Below are 27,124 nucleotides of genomic sequence, written 5' to 3'. Positions count from 1 at the left end.
CAGCTCGGCGCCGAGTACTCCACGGCCCTAGGGGGCACGTCAGCATCATCAGCAATCACTGACAGCATCATCAGCAGTCACTGACAGCATCATCATCAGCAATCACTGACATCATCATCATCAGCAATCACTGACATCATCATCATCAGCAATCACTGACATCATCATCAGCAATCACTGACATCATCATTATCAGCAGTCACTGACATCATCATCATCAGCAATCACTGACAGCATCATCAGCAATCACTGACAGCATCATCAGCAATCACTGACAGCATCATCATCAGCAATCACTGACAGTATCATCAGAAATCACTGACATCATCATCATCATGAGCAATCACAGACAGCATCATGAGCAATCACTGACAGCATCATGAGCAATCACTGACAGCATCATCAGCAGTCACTGACAGCATCTTCAGCAATCACTGACAGCATCATCAGCAGTCACTGACAGCATCATCAGCAGTCACTGAAAGAATCATCAGCAATCACTGACAGCATCATCAGCAGTCACTGACAGCATCATGAGCAATCACTGACAGCATCATCCGCAATCACTGACATCATCATCATCAGCAGCAATCACTGACAGCATCATCAGAAATCACTGACATCATGATCAGCAATCACTGACATCATCAGCAATCACTGACAGCATCATCATCAGCAATCACTGTCAGCATCATTAGCAATCACTGACATCATCAGCAATCACTGACATCATCATCTGCAGTCACTGACAGCATCATCAGCAATCACTGACAACATCATCAGCAATCACTGACAGCATCATCATCAGTCACTGACAGCATCATCAGCAATCACTGACATCATCATCAGCAATCACTGACAGCATCATCATCAGCAATCACTGACAGCATCATCATCAGCAATCACTGACAGCATCATCAGCAATCACTGACAGCATCATCAGCAATCACTGACATCATCATCAGCAATCACTGACAGCATCATCAGCAATCACTGACAGCATCATCAAAAATCACTGACATCATCATCATGATCAGTAATCACTGACATCATCATCATCAGAAATCACTGACAGCATCATCATCAGCAATCACTGACAGCATCATCAGCAATCACTGAGAGCATCATCATCAGCAATCACTGACAGCATCATCAGCAATCACTGACAGCATCATCAGCAATCACTGACAGCATCATCATGAGCAATCACTGACAGCATCATCATGATCAATCACTGACAGTATCATGATCAATCACTGACAGCATCATCATGAGCAATCACTGACAGCATCATGATCAATCACTGACAGCATCATCGTGAGCAATCACTGACAGCATCATCAGCAATCACTGACAGCATCATCAGCAATCACTGACAGCATCATCAGCAGTCGCTGACAGCATCATCATCAGCAATCACTGACAGCATCATGAGCAATCACTGACAGCATCATCAGCAATCACTGACAGCATCATCAACAGTCATTGACAGCATCATCATCAGCAATCACTGACAGTATCATGAGCAATCACTGACAGCATCATGAGCAATCACTGACAGCATCATCAGCAATCACTGACAGCATCATCAGCAATCACTGACAGCATCATCATCAGCAATCACTGACAGCATCATGAGCAATCACTGACAGCATCATCAGCAGTCACTGACAGCATCATCATCAGCAATCACTGACAGCATAATGAGCAATCACTGACAGCATCATCAGCAATCACTGACAGCATCATCAGCAATCACTGACAGCATCATCATAAGCAATCACTGACAGCATCATCATGAGCAATCACTGACAGCATCATGAGCAATCACTGACAGCATCATCAGCAATCACTGACAGCATCATCAGCAATCACTGACAGCATCATCATGAGCAATCACTGACAGCATCATCAGCAATCACTGACAGCATCATCAGCAGTCACTGACAGCATCATCATCAGCAATCACTGACAGCATCATCATCAGCAATCACTGACATCATCATCAGCAATCACTGACAGCATCATGAGCAATCACTGACAGAAATTATCAACAATCACTGACATCATCATGAGCAATCACTGACAGCATCATCAGCAATCACAGACAGCATCATCATCAGCAATCACTGACAGCATCATGAGCAATCACTGACATCATGAGCAATCACTGACAGCATCATCAGCAATCACTGACAGCATCATCCTCAGCAATCACAGACAGCATCATCATCAGCAATCACTGACAGCATCATCAGCAATCACTGACAGCATCATTATCAGCAATCACTGACAGCATCATCATCAGCAATCACTGACAGCATATTCATGAGCAATCACTGACAGCATCATCAGCAATCACTGACAGCATCATCAGCAATCACTGACAGCATCATCATCAGCAATCACTGACAGCATCATGAGCAATCGCTGACAGCATCATGAGCAATCACTGACAGCATCATGAGCAATCACTGACAGCATCATCAGCAATCACTGACAGCATCATCATCAGCAATCACTGACAGCATCATGAGCAATCACTGACAGCATCATCAGCAATCACTGACAGGATCATCAGCATACACTGACATCATCATCAGCAATCACTGACAGCATCATCATCAGCAATCATAGACAGCATCATCAGCAATCACTGACAGCATCATGAGCAATCACTGACAGCATCATCAGCAATCACTGACAGCATCATCACGATCAATCACTGACAGCATCATCAGCAATCACTGACAGCATCATGAGCAATCACTGACAGAAATTATCAACAATCACTGACATCATCATGAGCAATCACTGACAGCATCATCAGCAATCACTGACAGCATCATCATGAGCAATCACTGACAGCATCATCAGCAATCACTGACAGCATCATGAGCAATCACTGACAGAAATTATCAACAATCACTGACATCATCATGAGCAATCACTGACAGCATCATCAGCAATCACAGATAGCATCATCATCAGCAATCACTGACAGCATCATGAGCAATCACTGACATCATGAGCAATCACTGACAGCATCATCAGCAATCACTGACAGCATCATCCTCAGCAATCACAGACAGCATCATCATCAGCAATCACTGACAGCATCATCAGCAATCACTGACAGCATCATTATCAGCAATCACTGACAGCATCATCATCAGCAATCACTGACAGCATCATCATGAGCAAACACTGACAGCATCATCAGCAATCACTGACAGCATCATCAGCAATCACTGACAGCATCATCATCAGCAATCACTGACAGCATCATGAGCAATCGCTGACAGCATCATGAGCAATCACTGACAGCATCATGAGCAATCACTGACAGCATCATCAGCAATCACTGACAGCATCATCATCAGCAATCACTGACAGCATCATGAGCAATCACTGACAGCATCATCAGCAATCACTGACAGCATCATCAGCATACACTGACATCATCATCAGCAATCACTGACAGCATCATCATCAGCAATCACAGACAGCATCATCAGCAATCACTGACAGCATCATGATCAATCACTGACAGCATCATCAGCAATCACTGACAGCATCATGAGCAATCACTGACAGCATCATCAGCAATCACTGACAGCATCATGAGCAATCACTGACAGCATCATCAGCAATCACTGACAGCATCATGAGCAATCACTGACAGCATCATCAGCAATCACTGACAGCATCATGAGCAATCACTGACAGCATCATCAGCAGCAATCACTGACAGCATCATCAGCAGTCACTGACAGCATCATCATCAGCAATCACTGACAGCATAATGAGCAATCACTGACAGCATCATCAGCAATCACTGACAGCATCATCAGCAATCACTGACAGCATTATCAGCAATCACTGACAGCATCATCATAAGCAATCACTGACAGCATCATCATGAGCAATCACTGACAGCATCATGAGCAATCACTGACAGCATCATCAGCAATCACTGACAGCATCATCAGCATTCACTGACAGCATCATCATGAGCAATCACTGACAGCATCATCAGCAATCACTGACAGCATCATCAGCAGTCACTGACAGCATCATCATCAGCAATCACTGACAGCATCATCATCAGCAATCACTGACAGCATCATGAGCAATCACTGACAGCATCATCAGCAATCACTGACAGCATCATGAGCAATCACTGACAGAACTTATCAACAATCACTGACATCATCATGAGCAATCACTGACAGCATCATCAGCAATCACAGACAGCATCATCATCAGCAATCACTGACAGCATCATGAGCAATCACTGACATCATGAGCAATCACTGACAGCATCATCAGCAATCACTGACAGCATCATCCTCAGCAATCACAGACAGCATCATCATCAGCAATCACTGACAGCATCATCAGCAATCACTGACAGCATCATTATCAGCAATCACTGACAGCATCATCAGCAATCACTGACAGCATCATCATGAGCAATCACTGACAGCATCATCAGCAATCACTGACAGCATCATCAGCAATCACTGACAGCATCATCATCAGCAATCACTGACAGCATCATGAGCAATCGCTGACAGCATCATCAGCAATCACTGACAGCATCATGAGCAATCACTGACAGCATCATCAGCAATCACTGACAGCATCATCATCAGCAATCTCTGACAGCATCATGAGCAATCACTGACAGCATCATCAGCAATCACTGACAGCATCATCAGCATACACTGACATCATCATCAGCAATCACTGACAGCTTCATCATCAGCAATCACAGACAGCATCATCAGCAATCACTGACAGCATCATGAGCAATCACTGACAGCATCATCAGCAATCACTGACAGCATCATCATGATCAATCACTGACAGCATCATCAGCAATCACTGACAGCATCATGAGCAATCACTGACAGCATCATCAACAATCACTGACAGCATCATGAGCAATCACTGACAGCATCATCAGCAGCAATCACTGACAGCATCATCAGCAATCACTGACAGCATCATCAGCAATCACTGACAGCATCATCATCAGCAATCACTGACAGCATCATCAGCAATCACTGACATCATCATCAGCAATCACTGACAGCATCATCATCAGCAATCACAGACAGCATCATCATCAGCAATCACTGACAGCATCATGAGCAATCACTGAAATCATCATGAGCAATCACTGACAGCATCATCAGCAATCACTGACAGCATCATCATCATCATCAATCACTGACATCATCATCATGATCAATCACTGACAGCATCATGATCAATCACTGACAGCATCATCAGCAATCACTGACAGCATCATGATCAATCACTGACAGCATCATGAGCAATCACTGACAGCATCATGAGCAATCACTGACAGCATCATCAGCAATCACTGACAGCATCATCAGCAATCACTGACAGCATCATCATCAGCAATTACTGACAGCATCATCATCAGCAATCACTGACAGCATCATGATCAATCACTGACATCATCATCAGCAATCACTGACAGCATCATGATCAATCACTGACATCATCATCAGCAATCACTAACATCATCAGCAATCACTAACATCATCATCATGAGCAATCACTGACATCATCATCATCAGCAATCACTGACATCATCATCAGCGGTCACTGACAGCATCATCATCAGCAATCACTGACATCATCATCATCAGCAATCACTGACAGCATCATCATCAGCAATCACTGACAGCATCATCAGCAATCACTGACAGCATCATCAGCAATCACTGACAGCATCATCATCAGCAATCACTGACAGCATCATGAGCAATCACTGACAGCATCATCAGCATACACTGACAGCATCATCAGCAATCACTGACAGCATCATCATCAGCAATCACTGACAGCATCATCATCAGCAATCACTGACAGCATCATCAGCAATCACAGACAGCATCATCATCAGCAATCACTGACAGCATCATCAGCAATCACTGACAGCATCATCCTCAGCAATCACAGACAGCATCATCATCAATCACTGACAGCATCATCAGCAATCACTGACAGCATCATTATCAGCAATCACTGACAGCATCATCATCAGCAATCACTGACAGCATCATCATGAGCAATCACTGACAGCATCATCAGCAATCACTGACAGCATCATCAGCAATCACTGACAGCATCATCATCAGCAATCACTGACAGCATCATGAGCAATCGCTGACAGCATCATCAGCAATCACTGACAGCATCATGAGCAATCACTGACAGCATCATCAGCAATCACTGACAGCATCATCATCAGCAATCTCTGACAGCATCATGAGCAATCACTGACAGCATCATCAGCAATCACTGACAGCATCATCAGCATACACTGACATCATCATCAGCAATCACTGACAGCTTCATCATCAGCAATCACAGACAGCATCATCAGCAATCACTGACAGCATCATGAGCAATCACTGACAGCATCATCAGCAATCACTGACAGCATCATCATGATCAATCACTGACAGCATCATCAGCAATCACTGACAGCATCATGAGCAATCACTGACAGCATCATCAACAATCACTGACAGCATCATGAGCAATCACTGACAGCATCATCAGCAGCAATCACTGACAGCATCATCAGCAATCACTGACAGCATCATCAGCAATCACTGACAGCATCATCATCAGCAATCACTGACAGCATCATCAGCAATCACTGACATCATCATCAGCAATCACTGACAGCATCATCATCAGCAATCACAGACAGCATCATCATCAGCAATCACTGACAGCATCATGAGCAATCACTGACATCATCATGAGCAATCACTGACAGCATCATCAGCAATCACTGACAGCATCATCATCATCATCAATCACTGACATCATCATCATGATCAATCACTGACAGCATCATGATCAATCACTGACAGCATCATCAGCAATCACTGACAGCATCATGATCAATCACTGACAGCATCATGAGCAATCACTGACAGCATCATGAGCAATCACTGACAGCATCATCAGCAATCACTGACAGCATCATCAGCAATCACTGACAGCATCATCATCAGCAATTACTGACAGCATCATCATCAGCAATCACTGACAGCATCATGATCAATCACTGACATCATCATCAGCAATCACTGACAGCATCATGATCAATCACTGACATCATCATCAGCAATCACTAACATCATCAGCAATCACTAACATCATCATCATGAGCAATCACTGACATCATCATCATCAGCAATCACTGACATCATCATCAGCGGTCACTGACAGCATCATCATCAGCAATCACTGACATCATCATCATCAGCAATCACTGACAGCATCATCATCAGCAATCACTGACAGCATCATCAGCAATCACTGACAGCATCATCAGCAATCACTGACAGCATCATCATCAGCAATCACTGACAGCATCATGAGCAATCACTGACAGCATCATCAGCATACACTGACAGCATCATCAGCAATCTCTGACAGCATCATCATCAGCAATCACTTACAGCATCATCATCAGCAATCACTGACAGCATCATCAGCAATCACTGACAGCATCATCAGCAATCACTGACAACATCATCATCAGCAATCACTGACAGCATCATGAGCAATCACTGACAGCATCATCAGCATACACTGACATCATCATCAGCAATCACTGACAGCATCATCATCAGCAATCACAGACAGCATCATCAGCAATCACTGACAGCATCATGAGCAATCACTGACAGCATCATCAGCAATCACTGACAGCATCATCATGATCAATCACTGACAGCATCATCAGCAATCACTGACAGCATCATGAGCAATCACTGACAGCATCATAAGCAATCACTGACAGCATCATGAGCAATCACTGACAGCATCATCAGCAGCAATCACTGACAGCATCATCAGCAATCACTGACAGCATCATCATCAGCAATCACTGACAGCATCATCAGCAATCACTGACAGCATCATCAGCAATCACTGACATCATCATCAGCAATCACTGACAGCATCATCATCAGCAATCACAGACAGCATCATCATTAGCAATCACTGACAGCATCATGAGCAATCACTGACATCATCATGAGCAATCACTGACAGCATCATCAGCAATCACTGACAGCATCATCATCATCATCAATCACTGACATCATCATCATCATCAATCACTGACAGCATCATGATCAATCACTGACAGCATCATCAGCAATTACTGACAGCATCTTGATCAATCACTGACAGCATCATGAGCAATCACTGACAGCATCATCAGCAATCACTGACAGCATCATCAGCAATCACTGACAGCATCATCAGCAATCACTGACAGCATCATCATCAGCAATTACTGACAGCATTATGATCAATCACTGACATCATCATCAGCAATCACTGACAGCATCATCATCAGCAATTACTGACAGCATCATGAGCAATCACTGACAGCATCATCAGCAATCACTGACAGCATCATCATCAGCAATCACTGACAGCATCATCAGCAATCACTGACAGCATCATCATCAGCAATTACTGACAGCATTATGATCAATCACTGACATCATCATCAGCACTCACTGACAGCATCATCATCAGCAATTACTGACAGCATCATGATCAATCACTGACATCATCATCAGCAATCACTAACATCATCATCAGCAATCACTAACATCATCATCATGAGCAATCACTGACATCATCATCATCAGCAATCACTGACATCATCATCAGCAATCACTGACAGCATCATCAGCAATCACTGACAGCATCATCATCAGCAATCACAGACAGCATCATCATCAGCAATCACTGACAGCATCATGAGCAATCACTGACATCATCATGAGCAATCACTGACAGCATCATCAGCAATCACTGACAGCATCATCATCATCAATCACTGACATCATCATCATGATCAATCACTGACAGCATCATGATCAATCACTGACATCATCATCAGCAATCACTAACATCATCAGCAGCAATCACTAACATCATCATCATGAGCAATCACTGACATCATCATCATCATCAGCAATCACTGACATCATCATCAGTGGTCACTGACAGCATCATCATCAGCAATCACTGACAGCATCATCAGCAATCACTGACAGCATCATCATCAGCAATCACTGACAGCATCATCAGCAATCACTGACAGCATCATCAGCAATCACTGACAGCATCATCATCAGCAATCACTGACAGCATCATGAGCAATCACTGACAGCATCATCAGCATACACTGACATCATCATCAGCAATCACTGACAGCATCATCATCAGCAATCACAGACAGCATCATGAGCAATCACTGACAGCATCATCAGCAATCACTGACAGCATCATGAGCAATCACTGACAGCATCATCAGCAATCACTGACAGCATCATCATGATCAATCACTGACAGCATCATCAGCAATCACTGACAGCATCATGAGCAATCACTGACAGCATCATCAGCAATCACTGACAGCATCATGAGCAATCACTGACAGCATCATCAGCAGCAATCACTGACAGCATCATCAGCAATCACTGACAGCAGCATCAGCAATCACTGACAGCATCATCATCAGCAATCACTGACAGCATCATCAGCAATCACTGACAGCATCTTGATCAATCACTGACAGCATCATGAGCAATCACTGACAGCATCATCAGCAATCACTGACAGCATCATCAGCAATCACTGACAGCATCATCATCAGCAATTACTGACAGCATTATGATCAATCACTGACATCATCATCAGCAATCACTGACAGCATCATCATCAGCAATTACTGACAGCATCATGAGCAATCACTGACAGCATCATCAGCAATCACTGACAGCATCATCATCAGCAATCACTGACAGCATCATCAGCAATCACTGACAGCATCATCAGCAATCACTCACAGCATCATCATCAGCAATCACTGACAGCATCATCAGCAATCACTGACAGCATCATCAGCAATCACTGACAGCATCATCATCAGCAATCACAGACAGCATCATGAGCAATCACTGACAGCATCATCAGCAATCACTGACAGCATCATCATGATCAATCACTGACAGCATCATCAGCAATCACTGACAGCATCATGAGCAATCACTGACAGCATCATCAGCAATCACTGACAGCATCATGAGCAATCACTGACAGCATCATCAGCAGCAATCACTGACAGCATCATCAGCAATCACTGACAGCAGCATCAGCAATCACTGACAGCATCATCATCAGCAATCACTGACAGCATCATCAGCAATCACTGACAGCATCATCAGCAATCACTGACAGCATCATCATCAGCAATCACAGACAGCATCATCATCAGCAATCACTGACAGCATCATGAGCAATCACTGACATCATCATGAGCAATCACTGACAGCATCATCAGCAATCACTGACAGCATCATCATCATCATCAATCACTGACATCATCATGATCAATCACTGACAGCATCATGATCAATCACTGACAGCATCATCAGCAATCACTGACAGCATCTTGGTCAATCACTGACAGCATCATGAGCAATCACTGACAGCATCATCAGCAATCACTGACAGCATCATCAGCAATCACTGACAGCATCATCATCAGCAATTACTGACAGCATTATGATCAATCACTGACATCATCATCAGCAATCACTGACAGCATCATCATCAGCAATTACTGACAGCATCATGAGCAATCACTGACAGCATCATCAGCAATCACTGACAGCATCATCATCAGCAATCACTGACAGCATCATCAGCAATCACTGACAGCATCATCAGCAATCACTGACAGCATCATCATCAGCAATCACTGACAGCATCATCAGCAATCACTGACAGCATCATCAGCAATCACTGACAGCATCATCATCAGCAATTACTGACAGCATTATGATCAATCACTGACATCATCATCAGCAATCACTGACAGCATCATCATCAGCAATTACTGACAGCATCATGATCAATCACTGACATCATCATCAGCAATCACTAACATCATCATCATGAGCAATCACTGACATCATCATCATCAGCAATCACTGACATCATCATCAGCGGTCACTGACAGCATCATCATGATCAATCACTGACAGCATCATCAGCAATCACTGACAGCATCATGATCAATCACTGACAGCATCATCAGCAATCACTGACAGCATCATCAGCAATCACTGACAGCATCATCAGCAGTCACTGACAGCATCATCAGCAATCACTGACAGCATCATCAGCAATCACTGACAGCATCATGATCAATCACTGACAGCATCATCAGCAATCACTTACAGCATCATCATCAGCAATCACTGACATCATCATCATGAGCAATCACTGACATCATCATCAGCAATCACTGACATCATCATCATGAGCAATCACTGACAGCATCATCAGCAATCACTGACAGCATCATCATCAGCAATCACTGACATCATCATCATGAGCAATCACTGACATCATCATCAGCAATCACTGACATCATCATCATGAGCAATCACTGACAGCATCATCATCAGCAATCACTGACATCATCATCAGCAATCACTGACAGCATCATCAGCAATCACTGACAGCATCATCATCAGCAATCACTGACATCATCATCAGCAGTCACTGACATCATCATCAGCAGTCACTGACAGCATCATCATCAGCAATCACTGACAGCATCATCATCAGCAATCACTGACAGCATCATCATGAGCAATCACTGACAGCATCATCATCAGCAATCACTGACAGCATCATCATCAGCAATCACTGACATCATCATCAGCAATCACTGACAGCATCATCATCAGCAATCACTGACAGCATCATCATGAGCAATCACTGACAGCATCATCATCAGCAATCACTGACAGCATCATCATCAGCAATCACTGACATCATCATCAGCAATCACTGACAGCATCATCATCAGCAATCACTGACAGCATCATGATCAATCACTGACAGCATCATGATCAATCACTGACAGCATCATCAGCAATCACTGACAGCATCATGAGCAATCACTGACAGTATCATGATCAATCACTGACAGCATCATGATCAATCACTGACAGCATCATCAGCAATCACTGACAGCATCATCAGCAATCACTGACAGCATCTTGATCAATCACTGACAGCATCATGAGCAATCACTGACAGCATCATCAGCAATCACTGACAGCATCATCAGCAATCACTGACAGCATCATCATCAGCAATTACTGACAGCATTATGATCAATCACTGACATCATCATCAGCAATCACTGACAGCATCATCATCAGCAATTACTGACAGCATCATGAGCAATCACTGACAGCATCATCAGCAATCACTGACAGCATCATCATCAGCAATCACTGACAGCATCATCAGCAATCACTGACAGCATCATCAGCAATCACTGACAGCATCATCATCAGCAATCACTGACAGCATCATCAGCAATCACTGACAGCATCATCAGCAATCACTGACAGCATCATCATCAGCAATTACTGACAGCATTATGATCAATCACTGACATCATCATCAGCAATCACTGACAGCATCATCATCAGCAATTACTGACAGCATCATGATCAATCACTGACATCATCATCAGCAATCACTAACATCATCATCATCATGAGCAATCACTGACATCATCATCATCAGCAATCACTGACATCATCATCAGCGGTCACTGACAGCATCATCATGATCAATCACTGACAGCATCATCAGCAATCACTGACAGCATCATGATCAATCACTGACAGCATCATCAGCAATCACTGACAGCATCATGAGCAATCACTGACAGCATCATCAGCAATCACTGACAGCATCATCAGCAGTCACTGACAGCATCATCAGCAATCACTGACAGCATCATCAGCAATCACTGACAGCATCATGATCAATCACTGACAGCATCATCAGCAATCACTTACAGCATCATCATCAGCAATCACTGACATCATCATCATGAGCAATCACTGACATCATCATCAGCAATCACTGACATCATCATCATGAGCAATCACTGACAGCATCATCAGCAATCACTGACAGCATCATCATCAGCAATCACTGACATCATCATCATGAGCAATCACTGACATCATCATCAGCAATCACTGACATCATCATCATGAGCAATCACTGACAGCATCATCATCAGCAATCACTGACATCATCATCAGCAATCACTGACAGCATCATCAGCAATCACTGACAGCATCATCATCAGCAATCACTGACATCATCATCAGCAGTCACTGACATCATCATCAGCAGTCACTGACATCATCATCAGCAATCACTGACAGCATCATCATCAGCAATCACTGACAGCATCATCATCAGCAATCACTGACAGCATCATCATGAGCAATCACTGACAGCATCATCATCAGCAGTCACTGACAGCATCATCATCAGCAATCACTGACAGCATCATCATCAGCAATCACTGACAGCATCATCATCAGCAATCACTGACAGCATCATCATCAGCAATCACTGACATCATCATCAGCAATCACTGACAGCATCATCATGAGCAATCACTGACAGCATCATGAGCAATCACTGACAGCATCATGATCAATCACTGACAGCATCATGATCAATCACTGACAGCATCATCAGCAATCACTGACAGCATCATGATCAATCACTGACAGCATCATGATCAATCACTGACATCATCATCAGCAATCACTGACAGCATCATGATCAATCACTGACAGCATCATGATCAATCACTGACAGCATCATCAGCAATCACTGACAGCATCATCAGCAATCACTGACAGCATCATCAGCAATCACTGACAGTATCATGATCAATCACTGACAGCATCATGATCAATCACTGACAGCATCATGATCAATCACTGACAGCATCATGATCAATCACTGACAGCCGCCCCTCTCGTACATTTTCATCATTAGGCAGAAAGATATCAATATAATGCAACAGTAGCAATAATGCAGGAGCGTCTCGTAGACTGCGCCAGTCTGGACAGGTGTAAAGCGACTGCTCTCTGTCCTGACGCCACCTCTCTCCAGAGTGATACAAACAAGCCGAGCGATATCTATGGAAACGAATCCCTGTGAATTATCGCTGCCTGTTAAAACACCTGCATTGCAGTCAAGTTTAATATTCACTTCCAACACGGAGCCAAATTTATGACTCACGTATTTTCTTTGTTTCTCGAGAGCCTTTTGCTACCTGTAAGAATTGAAAGAATTTTTCCTACAATTTATAAAGACAACTTAGGTTAATCAAATATCATTGCTGCACTTCCATCGTGAAAGCCAAGAGAAAAGAAAAAGCACAGCAGGGCACGGCCCGAAAAAGAAGATGGAAATACCGTATTCTGCCAATTTCTTCCCTGCGATTACTGCAGAACGGGCAGACGAGGAAGATGGGGGAGGTCGGGGGTAAAGGCAAACTTTTCTCGCCAAGTCTGAACTTCTGGTCCCAAAAGTTGACTTTACATGATCAGACTTCAACTTTTGTAATTTTTTTTTTTTTTTGGGGTTCAGTACAAAACATAACCAAGTCCATACAATAGTACCCCGATACTATAAAATCATTCATGGCAGAGCAGCTTGGATATTATTGTTCAGGAAAAGGCACATCATCCATTGAAGGCCTGTCCTAAGGATAGACTATGGGTGATAAATTCTGAAAACCCCTATTGAAGGGTAGGCCATTACTTTTTTTTTTTTTTTTATTGATGACCTATTCATAGGATAGGCCAAAAATATCTGATTGGTGGGGATGCCACAGCCGCCAAACTCACCGATCAGCTGTTAACGGAGCCGGACGGAAGTTTACGGATTTTGCCTTATTTGAATAGAGGGTGGATCTGCAGTTATTAGAAATAATGGAGCTGTTGTGTTCTGGTAGCATCCAAAAACTTCTATCCACCACAATTGCTGATCGGCGGAAGTGCTGGGTGTCGCACCGCCACCGATCAGACATTGACAACCGACTGCATAAAAAAAATATAAGTTTATCGAATCAAGTTAAAAAGTTCATTAAAAGTTAAAAACCTCAAAACTTTGGTTTTTCTCTCCACACCTGCCACTAACAGCAGTGACTGGAGCTACCTCCGATCACTGCAATAAAAAATTGATCAAAACATCGTGTTTACTCCATAACATGGAAAATAAACCCTCAAACAGCTCCATGGATGAGAAAAAAAAAAAGTAATGAGAATCAGAAAACGGCGACACAAGCTATTATTTTAGTTTGCAAAGTTCAGGATTTTGTTTAAATCATTAAAAAAAAAATCATTAAAAAAAAAAGTTTTCGGTTTAGTCTCGCCATAATCGTACCGATCTGAAGATTCATGTCACAGGGTCACTTTTACTGTACAATAAACCCCAAAAAGTGGAGGAACTAATGTTTTTTTTAACCACCATTCCGTTTTTCAGTTCATTAATTAAATGAATGGTGCAAAATGACTGGCGTTAATCAAAATCTACAACTTGTCAACCTGCAAAGAGACACGCCCTCGTACCATTGTGTCGATGCAAAAAGAGAAAAAAGTTATGAAACTTGGAAGAAAGGGAGAAAAAAAAAATAAAAGCAGAATATATATATATATATATATATATATATATATATATTTTCCCAGTCAATAAGGGGTTAAAGGACAAAACTTCTCCAGCAAAAATGAACAAAGATGTAAAAATGTTGCAAAAAAACTGTAAAACTGGTTCATTTTTTCATTTATTAGAATGTTTACAGCATTCTTGTGGCATGTGATGGTGGAGGGTGGTGGCGCCCGGCTGGGTAGCATTATCAAAAAATGGCACATATATGTGAAATTGGCTCCACTGACTCGGTCGTTAGGTTTGTTATGATTTTTTATTAGTTCACATTCCAGTGATGAAATCCAAAGTGTTCAAGACCAATGCGTTCTGTGTGTCCGTAGAGGGCGTTTTGTTGCTATCCTGCCTTATTTAGGTCTTAAAGTAATACAACATTTTCTATGCGGAAATGATGTTATTCTGCTGATCCTAACCTCTGATGATAATGAGGTGAGACTGCTGAGCCTACCCTGCAATGATGATAAGACTCTGCTGATCCTCTGCTCTAAGGCCGGGTTCACACATCTGTATTTCGCTGTCTGTACTCTGATGGGGATGCGCAGACTGGCCACTTATCTCCTGACCTGAACTCGGCAGCCTCATATATGTCCATGATTCTGCGAGTTCGCGCCAGGAGACCTGTGGCCAGTCTGGGCATCCCGATCAGAGTATGGACCACAAAAACACACCTGTGTGAACCCGGCCTAAAATGAACTGGATGACTCTGCAGACTTCACCCTCTTATCTTTATGAGATGACTCTGCAGACCCTACCCACTAATGATAACAATAAGGAGATGACTCTGCTGACCCTGCCTGCTAATGTTAAAGAGATGACTCTGCTGACTTCACTCTCTTATTATGATGGGATGACTCTGCTGACCCTACTCACTAATAATAAAATTAATGAAATTACTCTGCTGACCACAGCCCTAAAAATATTTAGATAATTTTGCTTACCCTGACCTAAAACATTAATGAGATTACATTACTGGCTCTGTTTTCTAAAAATAATAAAGGGACTCTGCTGATCCCACTCTCTTATGGTAATGGGATGACACTGCTGACCCTGCCTACTTATGTTAAAGAGATGACCTTGTTACAACCTACACATATGAACCTGCCCTCTAATAATAATGAGATGATTCTGCTGACCCTGCCAGCTAATGTTAAAGAGATGACTCTGATGACCCTTTCTCAATTATGAGAGTGAGATGACTCTACTGACCCTGCCTTCTTATATTTAAGAGATAGCTCTGCTGACCTTGTTACAGCCTACACAACTGAACCTGCCCTCAAAAAAAAAAATAATGAGACGATTCTACTGACCCTGCCTACTAATCTTAAGATACAATTGTTTTTTCACTTGAAAAAGATGATAGTCCAGCGTTGAAACGTGTTGTGGAAATAAAAATCGTTCAACTCATCTTGGTCCCAAGGATTCTTCAATACAGCAGCACAGCCTGATATTTTATTATCATTCCAATTGGTCGATCTTAAAATGATGACTCTGCGGACCTCTCCCTCTTATGATGAGATGACTCTGCTGACCCTGCCTGCTAATGTTACAGCACCATTCCAATGTTTTTTTTTATTGCAGCACTGGAGTGGTGCTACTAATGTAAGGTGCCTGCACCTAGTCTTAGACTTACAAGCTGCTGTCTTCAGCTCTTTCCGGCGCCGCTCTCCAGCAGTTTGTGACCTTCCAGATTGATCCAGTGTTTGCTGTGAGATCTGGAAGTCACAACTCAAAGTAAGTCTATGAGAGCCAGAACAAGACCAGAAGGAGGATCTTATAGACTTACATTGAGAGCTTGTGACCTTTACCCCTGACTTTCGGTCAGTCAGAAATTGAAGTCACAAGATAGCAGCGGCATCGGGAGGAGCTGAAGACGGTGAATGGTGAGTATAATACTAGGGCAGAGATCTTACGATAGCAACACCACTCACGGGGCTGAAATAAAAAATATGCTGGAATAGTGCTTTAAAGAGATGACTCTGCTGACGCCCTCCCAATTATGATAATAAGATGACTCTACTGACCCTGCCTTTTATATGGTAAAGAGATGACTCTGCTGACGCCCTCCCAATTATGATAATAAGATGACTCTACTGACCCTGCCTTTTATATGGTAAAGAGATGACTCTGCTGACCTTGTTACAGCCTACACAACAAAGCTGATAAACTGCAGCACAAAAGAAATAGCGTCACCTACCAGTGATGATGCCACAGTGAGCAGTAAGTACAGTCTGACAATCATCTCCATGTTTATCTCGTACGAAGATTTGCCTTGAGATTTTCCACTCTGTTCTCAGTAAATAATAAAAAGAAGAAATAAAAAAAAAAAAATCTGCTTGACAAAAGCTTCAGATTTTGGTCCAGGGCTCTGTAACAAATAGAAAGAAAGAAAAGCGTAAGAGGAAATGGTGTGAAAATTACATCAACACAATTGCTGTTCTGCCTGGGAAATGACAGTGAAATTGAACTACAGAAAATTGTGATTTTTTTTTTTTCTTTTCGAAAAACTCGTCGAAGCAGAAGTGTTTGTGAAGGACACGACATAAAAGCTCAGACTATAGAGATGATGTATTGGCGGCACAGACTGCTTCCCTACATTGCCGACCTCCCACCTTGGAATCTCAACCCTCTTCCAACTCCAAATTTTATTCATATACATTTTATTTTCAAACAAAAAAAAAAACTTTCAGCCACAAGTTCTACCTTAAATCTGGCAGCAAGTGTTCAATGCCAAAGTTATGTACATATATATACATTTTTTCACATTACCCCCACAAACTTAAATGTATTTTATTGGGATTTTATGTGATACAAACACAAAGTAACAAGTATTTGTGACGTGTAAAGGAAATGATAAAGGGTTTGCTAATTATTTTAAGAATATAAATCTGAACATTGTTCCGTGCATTTGTTTTCAGCCCCTGAGTTAGTAATCTCTGTAGGACCACCTTTCTCTGCAGTTACTGCTGCAGTCTTTAGGGGTCTGTCTCTGGAGTCTCCACCTTTCTCTGCAGTTACTGCTGCAGTCTTTAGGGGTCTGTCTCTGGAGTCTCCACCTTTCTCTGCAGTCTTTTGGAGTCTGTCTCTCCACCTTTCTCTGCAGTCTTTTGTGGTCTGTCTCTCCACCTTTCTCTGCAGTCTTTTGGGGTCTGTCTCTACACCTTTCCCTGCAGTCTTTTGGGGTCTCTCTCTCCAGCTTTCTCTGCAGTCTTTTGGGGTTTCTTTCTCCAGCTTTGTCTGCAGTCTTTTGGGGTCTGTCTCTCCAGCTTTCTCTGCAGTCTTTTGGGGTCTATCTCTCCAGCTTTGCACATCTAGAGGTGACATTTTGCCCCGTCTTCTTTGCACACTCGCTCTCGCTCAGTGAGATCGGATGGAGACGTCTGTGATCAGTGATTTTCAGATCTTGTCACAGATTCTCTGGGATTTGGGTCTGGACTGTGACTGCTCCGTTCACACAAATGAATGTGCTCTGATCTAAACCCCCCCATTGTGGTTCTATCAGGATGTTTAGGGTCATTGTCCTGCTGGAAGGTGAACCTGCGCCCCAGGCTCAAGTCTTCTGCAGCCTCTAACAGGTTTTCCTGCAGGATTGCTCTGTATTTAGCTCCATCCATCTTCCCATCAACTCTGACCAGCTTCCCTAGCCCTGCTGAAGAAAAGCCTCCCCACAGCAGGAATTGCCCCCACCATGTGCAACAGTAGGGAGGGTGTTTTCAGGGTGATGTGCAGTGTTAGTTTTCCGCCACACATAGCGTTTTGTATTTGCCCATAATGTTCCCCTTCGGTCTTATCTGACCAGAGAACTTTCCTCCTCATGTCATGTATAGGACACAACTAGCATTTGGAAAAAGGTGCAGATATATCTATCTATCTATGTGCAGTCAAAAGTTTCCATACATTTCATTAGTATTTGGTACCATTGCCCTTAAACTGAATGACTTGGGTGAAACGTTTGGGATATCCTTCCACAAGCTTCTCACAATAGTTGGTGGGAATTTGGGCCAATTCCTCCTGACAATACTGGTGTAACTGATCCAGGTTTGCAGGTCGTCTTGCTCGCAACATTGGGTTGATATACACATGTCGGATCAAGGCATGTTCATCTCTGGGACACAGAACCCGTCTCCTTCCTGAGTAGTATGATGGCTGGATATTCCCATCTTGTTTTTACTTGCGTATAATTGCTTGTAGAGATGAACGAAGCATTTTCAGGTACCTTGAAAGTCCACAATTCTCTTCCTGATATCTTGTCTGATTTCTTTAGACTTTCCCATGATGCTACACAAAGAAACAAAGTGTTTCAGGTGTGCATTAAAATACATCTACAGGTGTGTCTGCAATTAACACACATGTTGCCAAGAAACCTATCAGAAGCTTCCAAACTCATGACATCATCATATGGGCATCTCGTATCTTGATGATATGGTGTGGTATATTGGGTACAAAGATAGTGGGGCCATTCTTCATCAATTGAAACCTCAATGCCACTGGATATCTGAAATTACTCCATGATGATGTGTTGCCCTCTTTATGCGCTGAAGATGGCACGTTCCCTGAGTTTTTCCAACAAGATGGCGCACCACCACATTATGGGTGTCAGGTCTGAGCATTCCTACATGAACAGTTTCCTGGAAAGTGGATTGGTCGTCGTGGGCCAGTTGAATGGCCACCAAGGTCTCCCGATCTCACCCCCTTAGACTCTTAACTTTGGGGTCATCTGAAGGCAATTGTCTATGCTGTGAAGATACCAGATGTGCAGCATCTGAAACAAAGGATACTGGAAGCCTGTGCTGGCATTTCTTCTGCGGTGTTGCTATCAGTGTGTCAAGAGTGGGAGAAGAGGGCGTCATTGACAATCCAACACAATGGGCAGCACTTTGAACACATTTTATAAGTGGTCATAAACTTGTAAAAAACTCATGAAAGAATAAAGTTACGTTAAAACCAAGTACACCATTGATTTTCTTATGAAATTCTCAATAAGTTTGATGTGTCACATGACCCTCTTCCCATTGGAAAAAATAAAGTTGGATCCAAAATGGCCAACTTCAAAATGGCCGCCATGGTCACCACCCATCTGGAAAAGTTTTCCCCCTCCCATATACTAACAGGAAGTTGATGTCACCAACCATTCCCATTTAATTTAGGTGTATCCATATAAATGGCCCGCCCTGTAGATACTTTACTGTAACACTTATAAGTCACCAAGGACGAATGGAGAAGAGGGTGTGATAAAGGGGGCACAGGGGTAAAAACTGCATCTGGGCTCTAGTGTCAGAGGGGACCCCATAGATAAGAAGGTATTGGGGGTCTACAAGTGTCATTTTAAGACTTTGAAGCCTATTATAGGCAAACCTAAGTCTGGGCACTTGTCGGATATGGCGCCTTTCCCAGTTCTGAAGAGACTGTCAATCAACTTTTCCACAAGACAAATCAGCCGAGTTATACATTCCGCTTCCCCAAATAATGTTTAATCCTTAATTATCAAAGTCCAAAACCTAGCGATGATGAATTCCCCATCTGACGGCATAATCTCCAGCTCACATCTGCAGCAACAATCCTATAATTGACCACCGGCTGAAATAAACTGATGGTTAATTACTATAAAAATCAGGACTGAAGATGTGAAGTGTTTAATTACCATGGAGTGGGATCTGAATTCTCCGAGGCTTCATGTTAGGAGGTGGCACAGCGCCCGGGGTAGAGGGGGAGATAAATAATACTGTCATAGGCATGAATAATCTGCAACGATAGTCACAGGATCTTATATGTCTCATGATGATGGTGAGCCAAAGATACAATATACAAGTAAAACTAATTGAAACTATTCTGAAGTTCTACTTGCAATTCCATATCTGACCACACGGAATGCTGTTGCAAGAAAACATCCTCAGGAAGCACAACTACTACAACATTGTACCACTGCCCCTAGTGGTAGAGCTTGTTATATCGCACTGGCACACATTGATTGTGTCAAAAGAGCAACACTTATTTTTTTATTATTTCTTTTTACTTTTTGGTCTAAATTAGTTTTTTTTTTATTCATTTTTTCACTTTTTGGATGAGTTGTTTGCTATTTTTTATTAGTTTTTTCCTTTCTGGTCTAAATTAGGGTTTTTTAATTCTTTTTTTTCCGTTTTAATATGTTTTCTTTCATTTGTTTTTTTTATTCAATATTTTTCCTTTTTGGTTTAAATTATTTTTTTTTATTATTCACTTTTTTCCCTTTTTTTGGTTTAAATTATTTTTTATTTATTTTTGTTCTGTTTTAGTTTACATTATTTTTTTATTATTATTTCACTATTTTTCCTTTTTGGTCTAAATTAACTGCTTTAATTTTTTTTTTTCTTTTTAGTCTAAATTTAGTATACGAAAAGGAAACCAAACAAATAAAAAAAAAATATTAATTTAGACCAAAATGGAAAAAAAAACGAATTAAAAAAAAAAACTAATTTAGATCAAAAAGGAAAAAAAAATAGACCAAAATGGAAAAATAATGAATTAAAAAAAAAAACTAATTTAGACCAAAAAAAAGGGGAAAAATGAATTAAAAAAAGAAGAAAACAATTTAGACCAAAAATGAAAAAAAAAAAATTAAATAAATAATAAATAATAAAATTAATTAAATTAAAAAATTAATAAAAAAAAATAGATCAACACATTATCAGAGTTTCAGAATAAGATTGAAAATGGTGCACTTTGCTCCAAAATTAAAGGGGGTTTTGCAGAATTAGCAAAACATGCATGCTTGTATTTTCTACAACTAACGATGTACAACTTCTCAGCCCCAGTGGAACTTAGGTGCAATACCAGACACATCCTTTTGACAAGTGTGGCGCTGTTTTTAGGAAAAAGGGCTGTATTTCTAATCCTGAGCAAGGGAGGGATATTTCTGCAAGTATTTCTGCTATTTTCTTTGTATTATTATTTAAGCTATTTTTTTTTCTTTCAGCCTTGGACAGGAGCTCATATTCATTCCACTAATGTGTCTGGAGTCGCCCGTGTAACCCCGGCAGGTTTTAACAAAACAAACTACAAAAGTCACCAAATCTGGGTCCAGTTTAATACCTAGCAATGGCTTCCTGCCCTTCATTGTCCCTCAACCTGAAACCACAAAAATCGTAACTGAAAATTTAATCTTCTGAGCTCGCCTGGAAGCGGCCATGATGGGACCTGCCGGCCATCATTGTGTCACTGCACGATAACGAATCAGACTAATGGCCGTGGAAAACTCAGCTCTGTCCTGATAAATGATCTTCACGGTTAATGTCATTGTCTCCACCAGTTGCGACATCAGCCGCTCCTGTTTCTCGTTACGATGAGGAACATTTTCCTACGTCCTCGAGAAAGAACATTGGAGAATCGGCTTTTTTGGGAGCATATCCAAAAATGAATGACGTTGTTACTTGGTGGCAAAAAGATGAAAGGAATTGATTGGAGACTTTTAGGATTTGCCGATGAGATATATTGGAAGGACCTATGGTCGAACGTCTGGGAGATGGAGCTGGACTAATACAACCTACGATAAAGGATCTCTTTATCCTGGACTTCTCCTTGTCCACCATTAATGTGACCTTTCCGAGAAAACCGGAAGTACAAAAACTATCAGTGTTCTAACTAGTGGTGACTCCATCATTCTGAACATTGTTGGGGTTCCCGACCCCATTCCTTTCTCACTGGTGCCATAGGCAGAAGAAGCACTACAAGGCTGGTTAAAGGGTCAGATATTGACTCATTAAAGTGTAGCTACCTCCAATAGGTGTAACTAGAGAGACAGTTTTACTCTTTCTGGAAGAGAGCTCATTTCCATTTTTTTCCCATGGAGCATTACATGGAAGTGTCTATACTTCAGCTAGATCTCCTTGTACTCCCCAGTAAAGGGTCCAAGACATGGCGCTCAATGAATGGATGGATAAGAGGCATCTACTGTATATCTGCCTTATGAAATAAATATCTGATTAGTGGAGTATAACAAATAACAAAATGGTTCTTTTCGTGTAACAACAGTGCTACATTTGTTAAGGAATTTAAAAAAAAAACCTAGATTCCCTGTCCCAGTCATTACAGCGCTGCCTCTCCCGTGGTCCCTGCCCATCCTCCAGCAATGATGTCACATCTCTCTTTTTACTTTACCACTGCAGTCAATCACTGGCGTCAGTGGTCACATGCCAAATGTGCCAGCGTCAAGACTGAGGCCAGCGATTGGCTGAAATGGTCACATGATATCATAACTGCAGGACAGGAAGGGACGGCTGGAGTGCCGGAGCGGCAGGGGTTTGAAAATGTGAGAAGTTGACTTGTTATATGTTATACATTTTTATATATTTTGGACTATTTCCTGTCTTTACCCCAATTTTGAAGACCATGGATAACTCATGTGATCAGTGTTGGTGATGTCATAACCCCGTAATTAACTGATAATATTAATTCCGATGTTGTCTCAGGAAATTCGTGCTCAGAAATGCAAAAAGCTGCAAAAACAGTTTACCCCAAAAAGTCAATTAACAAAGCTGGACTCTCTTAAAAATGGCTCTAATTACAGTATATTGTAAGGAAATTGTTAAAAATAACAAGTCCTTCACAAGATAATTAATGGCTCCTCTCCTGATGGATGGGCTACTGAACGCGCGCACTAATTAGCACCATCAGGAGATATAGACTGCTGTTCATCCATCCCAGTCATTTTTTCTTCAGCCATCCCATAATTTCAGGAGACCAAATTGATTAATTGAGGTAAGATATGACATAAATGTTGCCAGCATCCAGGTCTTTTTTTCTCTAGTAGTCAATGGATTGCTTATAGTATAGGCAGTAACCATAGGGCCATTTTTACCCATTGATGGACCTATGATTGGGTTGCTTCCGAATCGCCACCGTCCTCTTCACTGATCCAGTAGCTTTTTGTCATAGATCCAATGTTATTCGTGACATCAACAGTTGCCCCCTGAGCCTTACATCAAAGCCCAAGCCTGAGATATCTCCATCGGTGCCACAGTCCGAAAGGGTTGTTTTAGATTACAAGTCACATATGTCCTCTAAAAACTAGAACCCAACCCACATTGACTTCTTTTGCTGAGGTTCTTTCAAGATGGTACCCCTCTGAGTAATAAAATGATGATAATGTCACATGGGCCATGGATAATCCCATGCAACATTTGCCCACGAGCTGTGAATGGGTGACCCATGATTCAGGAGACTAACAAGAATGTGGCCAATGACTTCCAACAGCTCGGAGGACCAGCTCTGGAGAAGGTAGGAGAAGGATCAATGTCTTTTGAAAACCATCAGGGATGTATTTGTGCCACATCCACATATGGTGAATACGACCCCCATATAGTGTAGAAAGGTAAAAAAGATGCTGGAGGCGATTCAATGCCCCATTGTTGCTGACACTAGTGGTTGCCACCAGAGACCATTAGCATTCTACGCACGAGCCTCCCGTCTACCGACAAGAAGTGTTTTGCCTCAGTGAGTGTGTATTTAATGAGAAGGAATTTCTTCTCCTTGTGTGCGATTCTTCACCAACAAGGAATCTAATTATATGAGTTAACCAGCACTCTGCTGGAAAACGACAGAGAGGGAAAGATAACATTGTGAAAGGGAACAAGCTGGAGATGTCCTCGGTGACATTCAAGGCGGCTGATGAAGCTGCGGTAACTTCGCGAGGCAGATTCTGGTCACATCACCAGCAGCCCGAGATGAGGTGGAGAATACAACATGTGGGTGAGAAGATATAAAAAGATAATAAATGAAGATGATGGAACCATCAGTATTGCCAGTAGATGACCACAGATTGCGAACACAAGATGGTAAATGGCCAATGAGATGGCAAAACCTTGTGTAGCTTCAACCTGGATGACATGGGACATCAAATCCTCCTAGGACTGAATCCTGTTTTTTGTTTCTTCTCCCTAAAGATGGCCACATGCTGTAGATGTTGGACGAACACTGGTTTGGACATCAAATATTACTTCCAACTTCCATACAGTTGTGTTTTCAGTGGTTGGAGAAGAAAGAGCTCCCATTAAAGCAAACGGGTGAAATTCAACATAGTCACCGTTTGAGGGAGAGTCAGGACACCTTCATCTACATATGATGGTCTTCTGGTCAAAAATTACCAAGTTTCCCCCACATTCATATTTAAACCACCTTAATAGGGTGATATGCCCCACTCAGAATGGTTCTCCCCTTAACACCGCTTATTTCTGGATATGGCCAAACGCTGACATATTGTGTAGCCAACTACTGGTGGCACTAGAGAGGTGAAGCAGACAAGGTGGAGGAGACAAGGAGTTCCCCTTGAGGCCGCCACTTTTCCAGGGGGTAACAACACTCTACTGGTCAGTACTCTATCAAGAATATTCACAAATGATCACAACTCAGGTCATAAAATGCAGACCTTATAGCAAAGATGTAACTTGAGGTTGTTAGACATCAAAAGAAGATCTGAACCTGACCGACCATGCTGCATTTATTATACTGGTGTCTCCTTATGTGGCAGAGTGGCCATTGCGCCCCCTTAGATTCCAGGGTCAAGTTAAAATTTCTACCTGGGCATGGCCTTCAGCTTTCTGTTCTATAACTGTTCCCTAGGAGAAGGGATGACCAAGAATAAAGGGATGGTCAAGAATAAAGTTCTTCCCACTCAATGCTAGTTATGGTAAATCAGACAAACTTATCTAAGGAAGTCGATCACCAAAGTCCCTATAGAAGCTAGAAGGTCATCTCCTACATAAAACCTATAGAGATCTACAGAAAATCTGTTAATACAGTCTCATTAAATGGAGAAGGCCATATGAACCGAGCTCCAATAGTCGTCATTGTAAGTGCACTGCCCCTTTAAAAATGTTTGTCAGGTTTGGTAGATAATATCTCCAGAGTATCTCATCATTTTCTCTGCAAGCACCTGATGTCCAATAAAACATACAAAAACGAAACCAAAATGGATTTTCCTGGGAAATATGTTAAGGAACATCCTTTCCAGGGTAATGACTTGTATATAAGACAAAATAAATAACCAAAAACAAAAATGCTCCTCCACACCTTGGGCTATGTTCACACGTAGCGTTTTTGATGCGTTTTTGCACTTTTGCATTGCTTTCAACCAAGACAAATGCATTCACTGGGAAATGTCATTTTAACATTTTACAACCTTATCTGGCCATGTGGTGTGTGACACATCATCAGACACATCCTGTTTCATTTATGATGGATGGACTCATCCATCACAAACACTATTTTTATAGGGCCATCAGGCGGCCCTTACTATTCTTAAAGGGCCATAAGCCGGCTATGCTTTGTTGTTCCATTAACAAGTGGGTCTTCTATACTGTTATTCCATATGCAGTGACTGCAAGGGCTGTCTAAAATTTGGACGCAACCCAATACCCCTTTGAAGAGACATAGATGAGGGTCTCCCAAAAAAAAAAATGTTCCCATTATAAAGGAGCTGGTCTCCTATAATGGT

General features: G+C 42.1%; 1 protein-coding gene across 3 annotated transcripts in view; it reads right to left on the bottom strand.

Annotated features, from left to right (window-relative positions):
• The window catches only part of LOC141264848 (pituitary adenylate cyclase-activating polypeptide type I receptor-like), a 479,716-nt gene that overhangs the window by 343,067 nt on the left and 109,525 nt on the right, over positions 1-27,124 (bottom strand). For all 3 annotated transcript variants that reach the window (XM_073677215.1, XM_073677213.1, XM_073677214.1), the window contains exon 2: positions 17,855-18,025. In XM_073677215.1, the coding sequence (XP_073533316.1) occupies positions 17,855-17,905 (51 nt within the window). In that variant the 5' untranslated portion in view covers positions 17,906-18,025. The remainder of the gene's footprint in view (positions 1-17,854; positions 18,026-27,124) is intronic.

The sequence above is a fragment of the Phyllobates terribilis genome, unplaced genomic scaffold (genome assembly GCF_046119375.1).
Source record: "Phyllobates terribilis strain yellow unplaced genomic scaffold, ASM4611937v1 Scaffold_4__5_contigs__length_816908805, whole genome shotgun sequence".
Taxonomy (NCBI): Eukaryota; Metazoa; Chordata; class Amphibia; order Anura; family Dendrobatidae; genus Phyllobates; species Phyllobates terribilis.
This window is presented reverse-complemented; position numbering and strand designations above follow the sequence as displayed.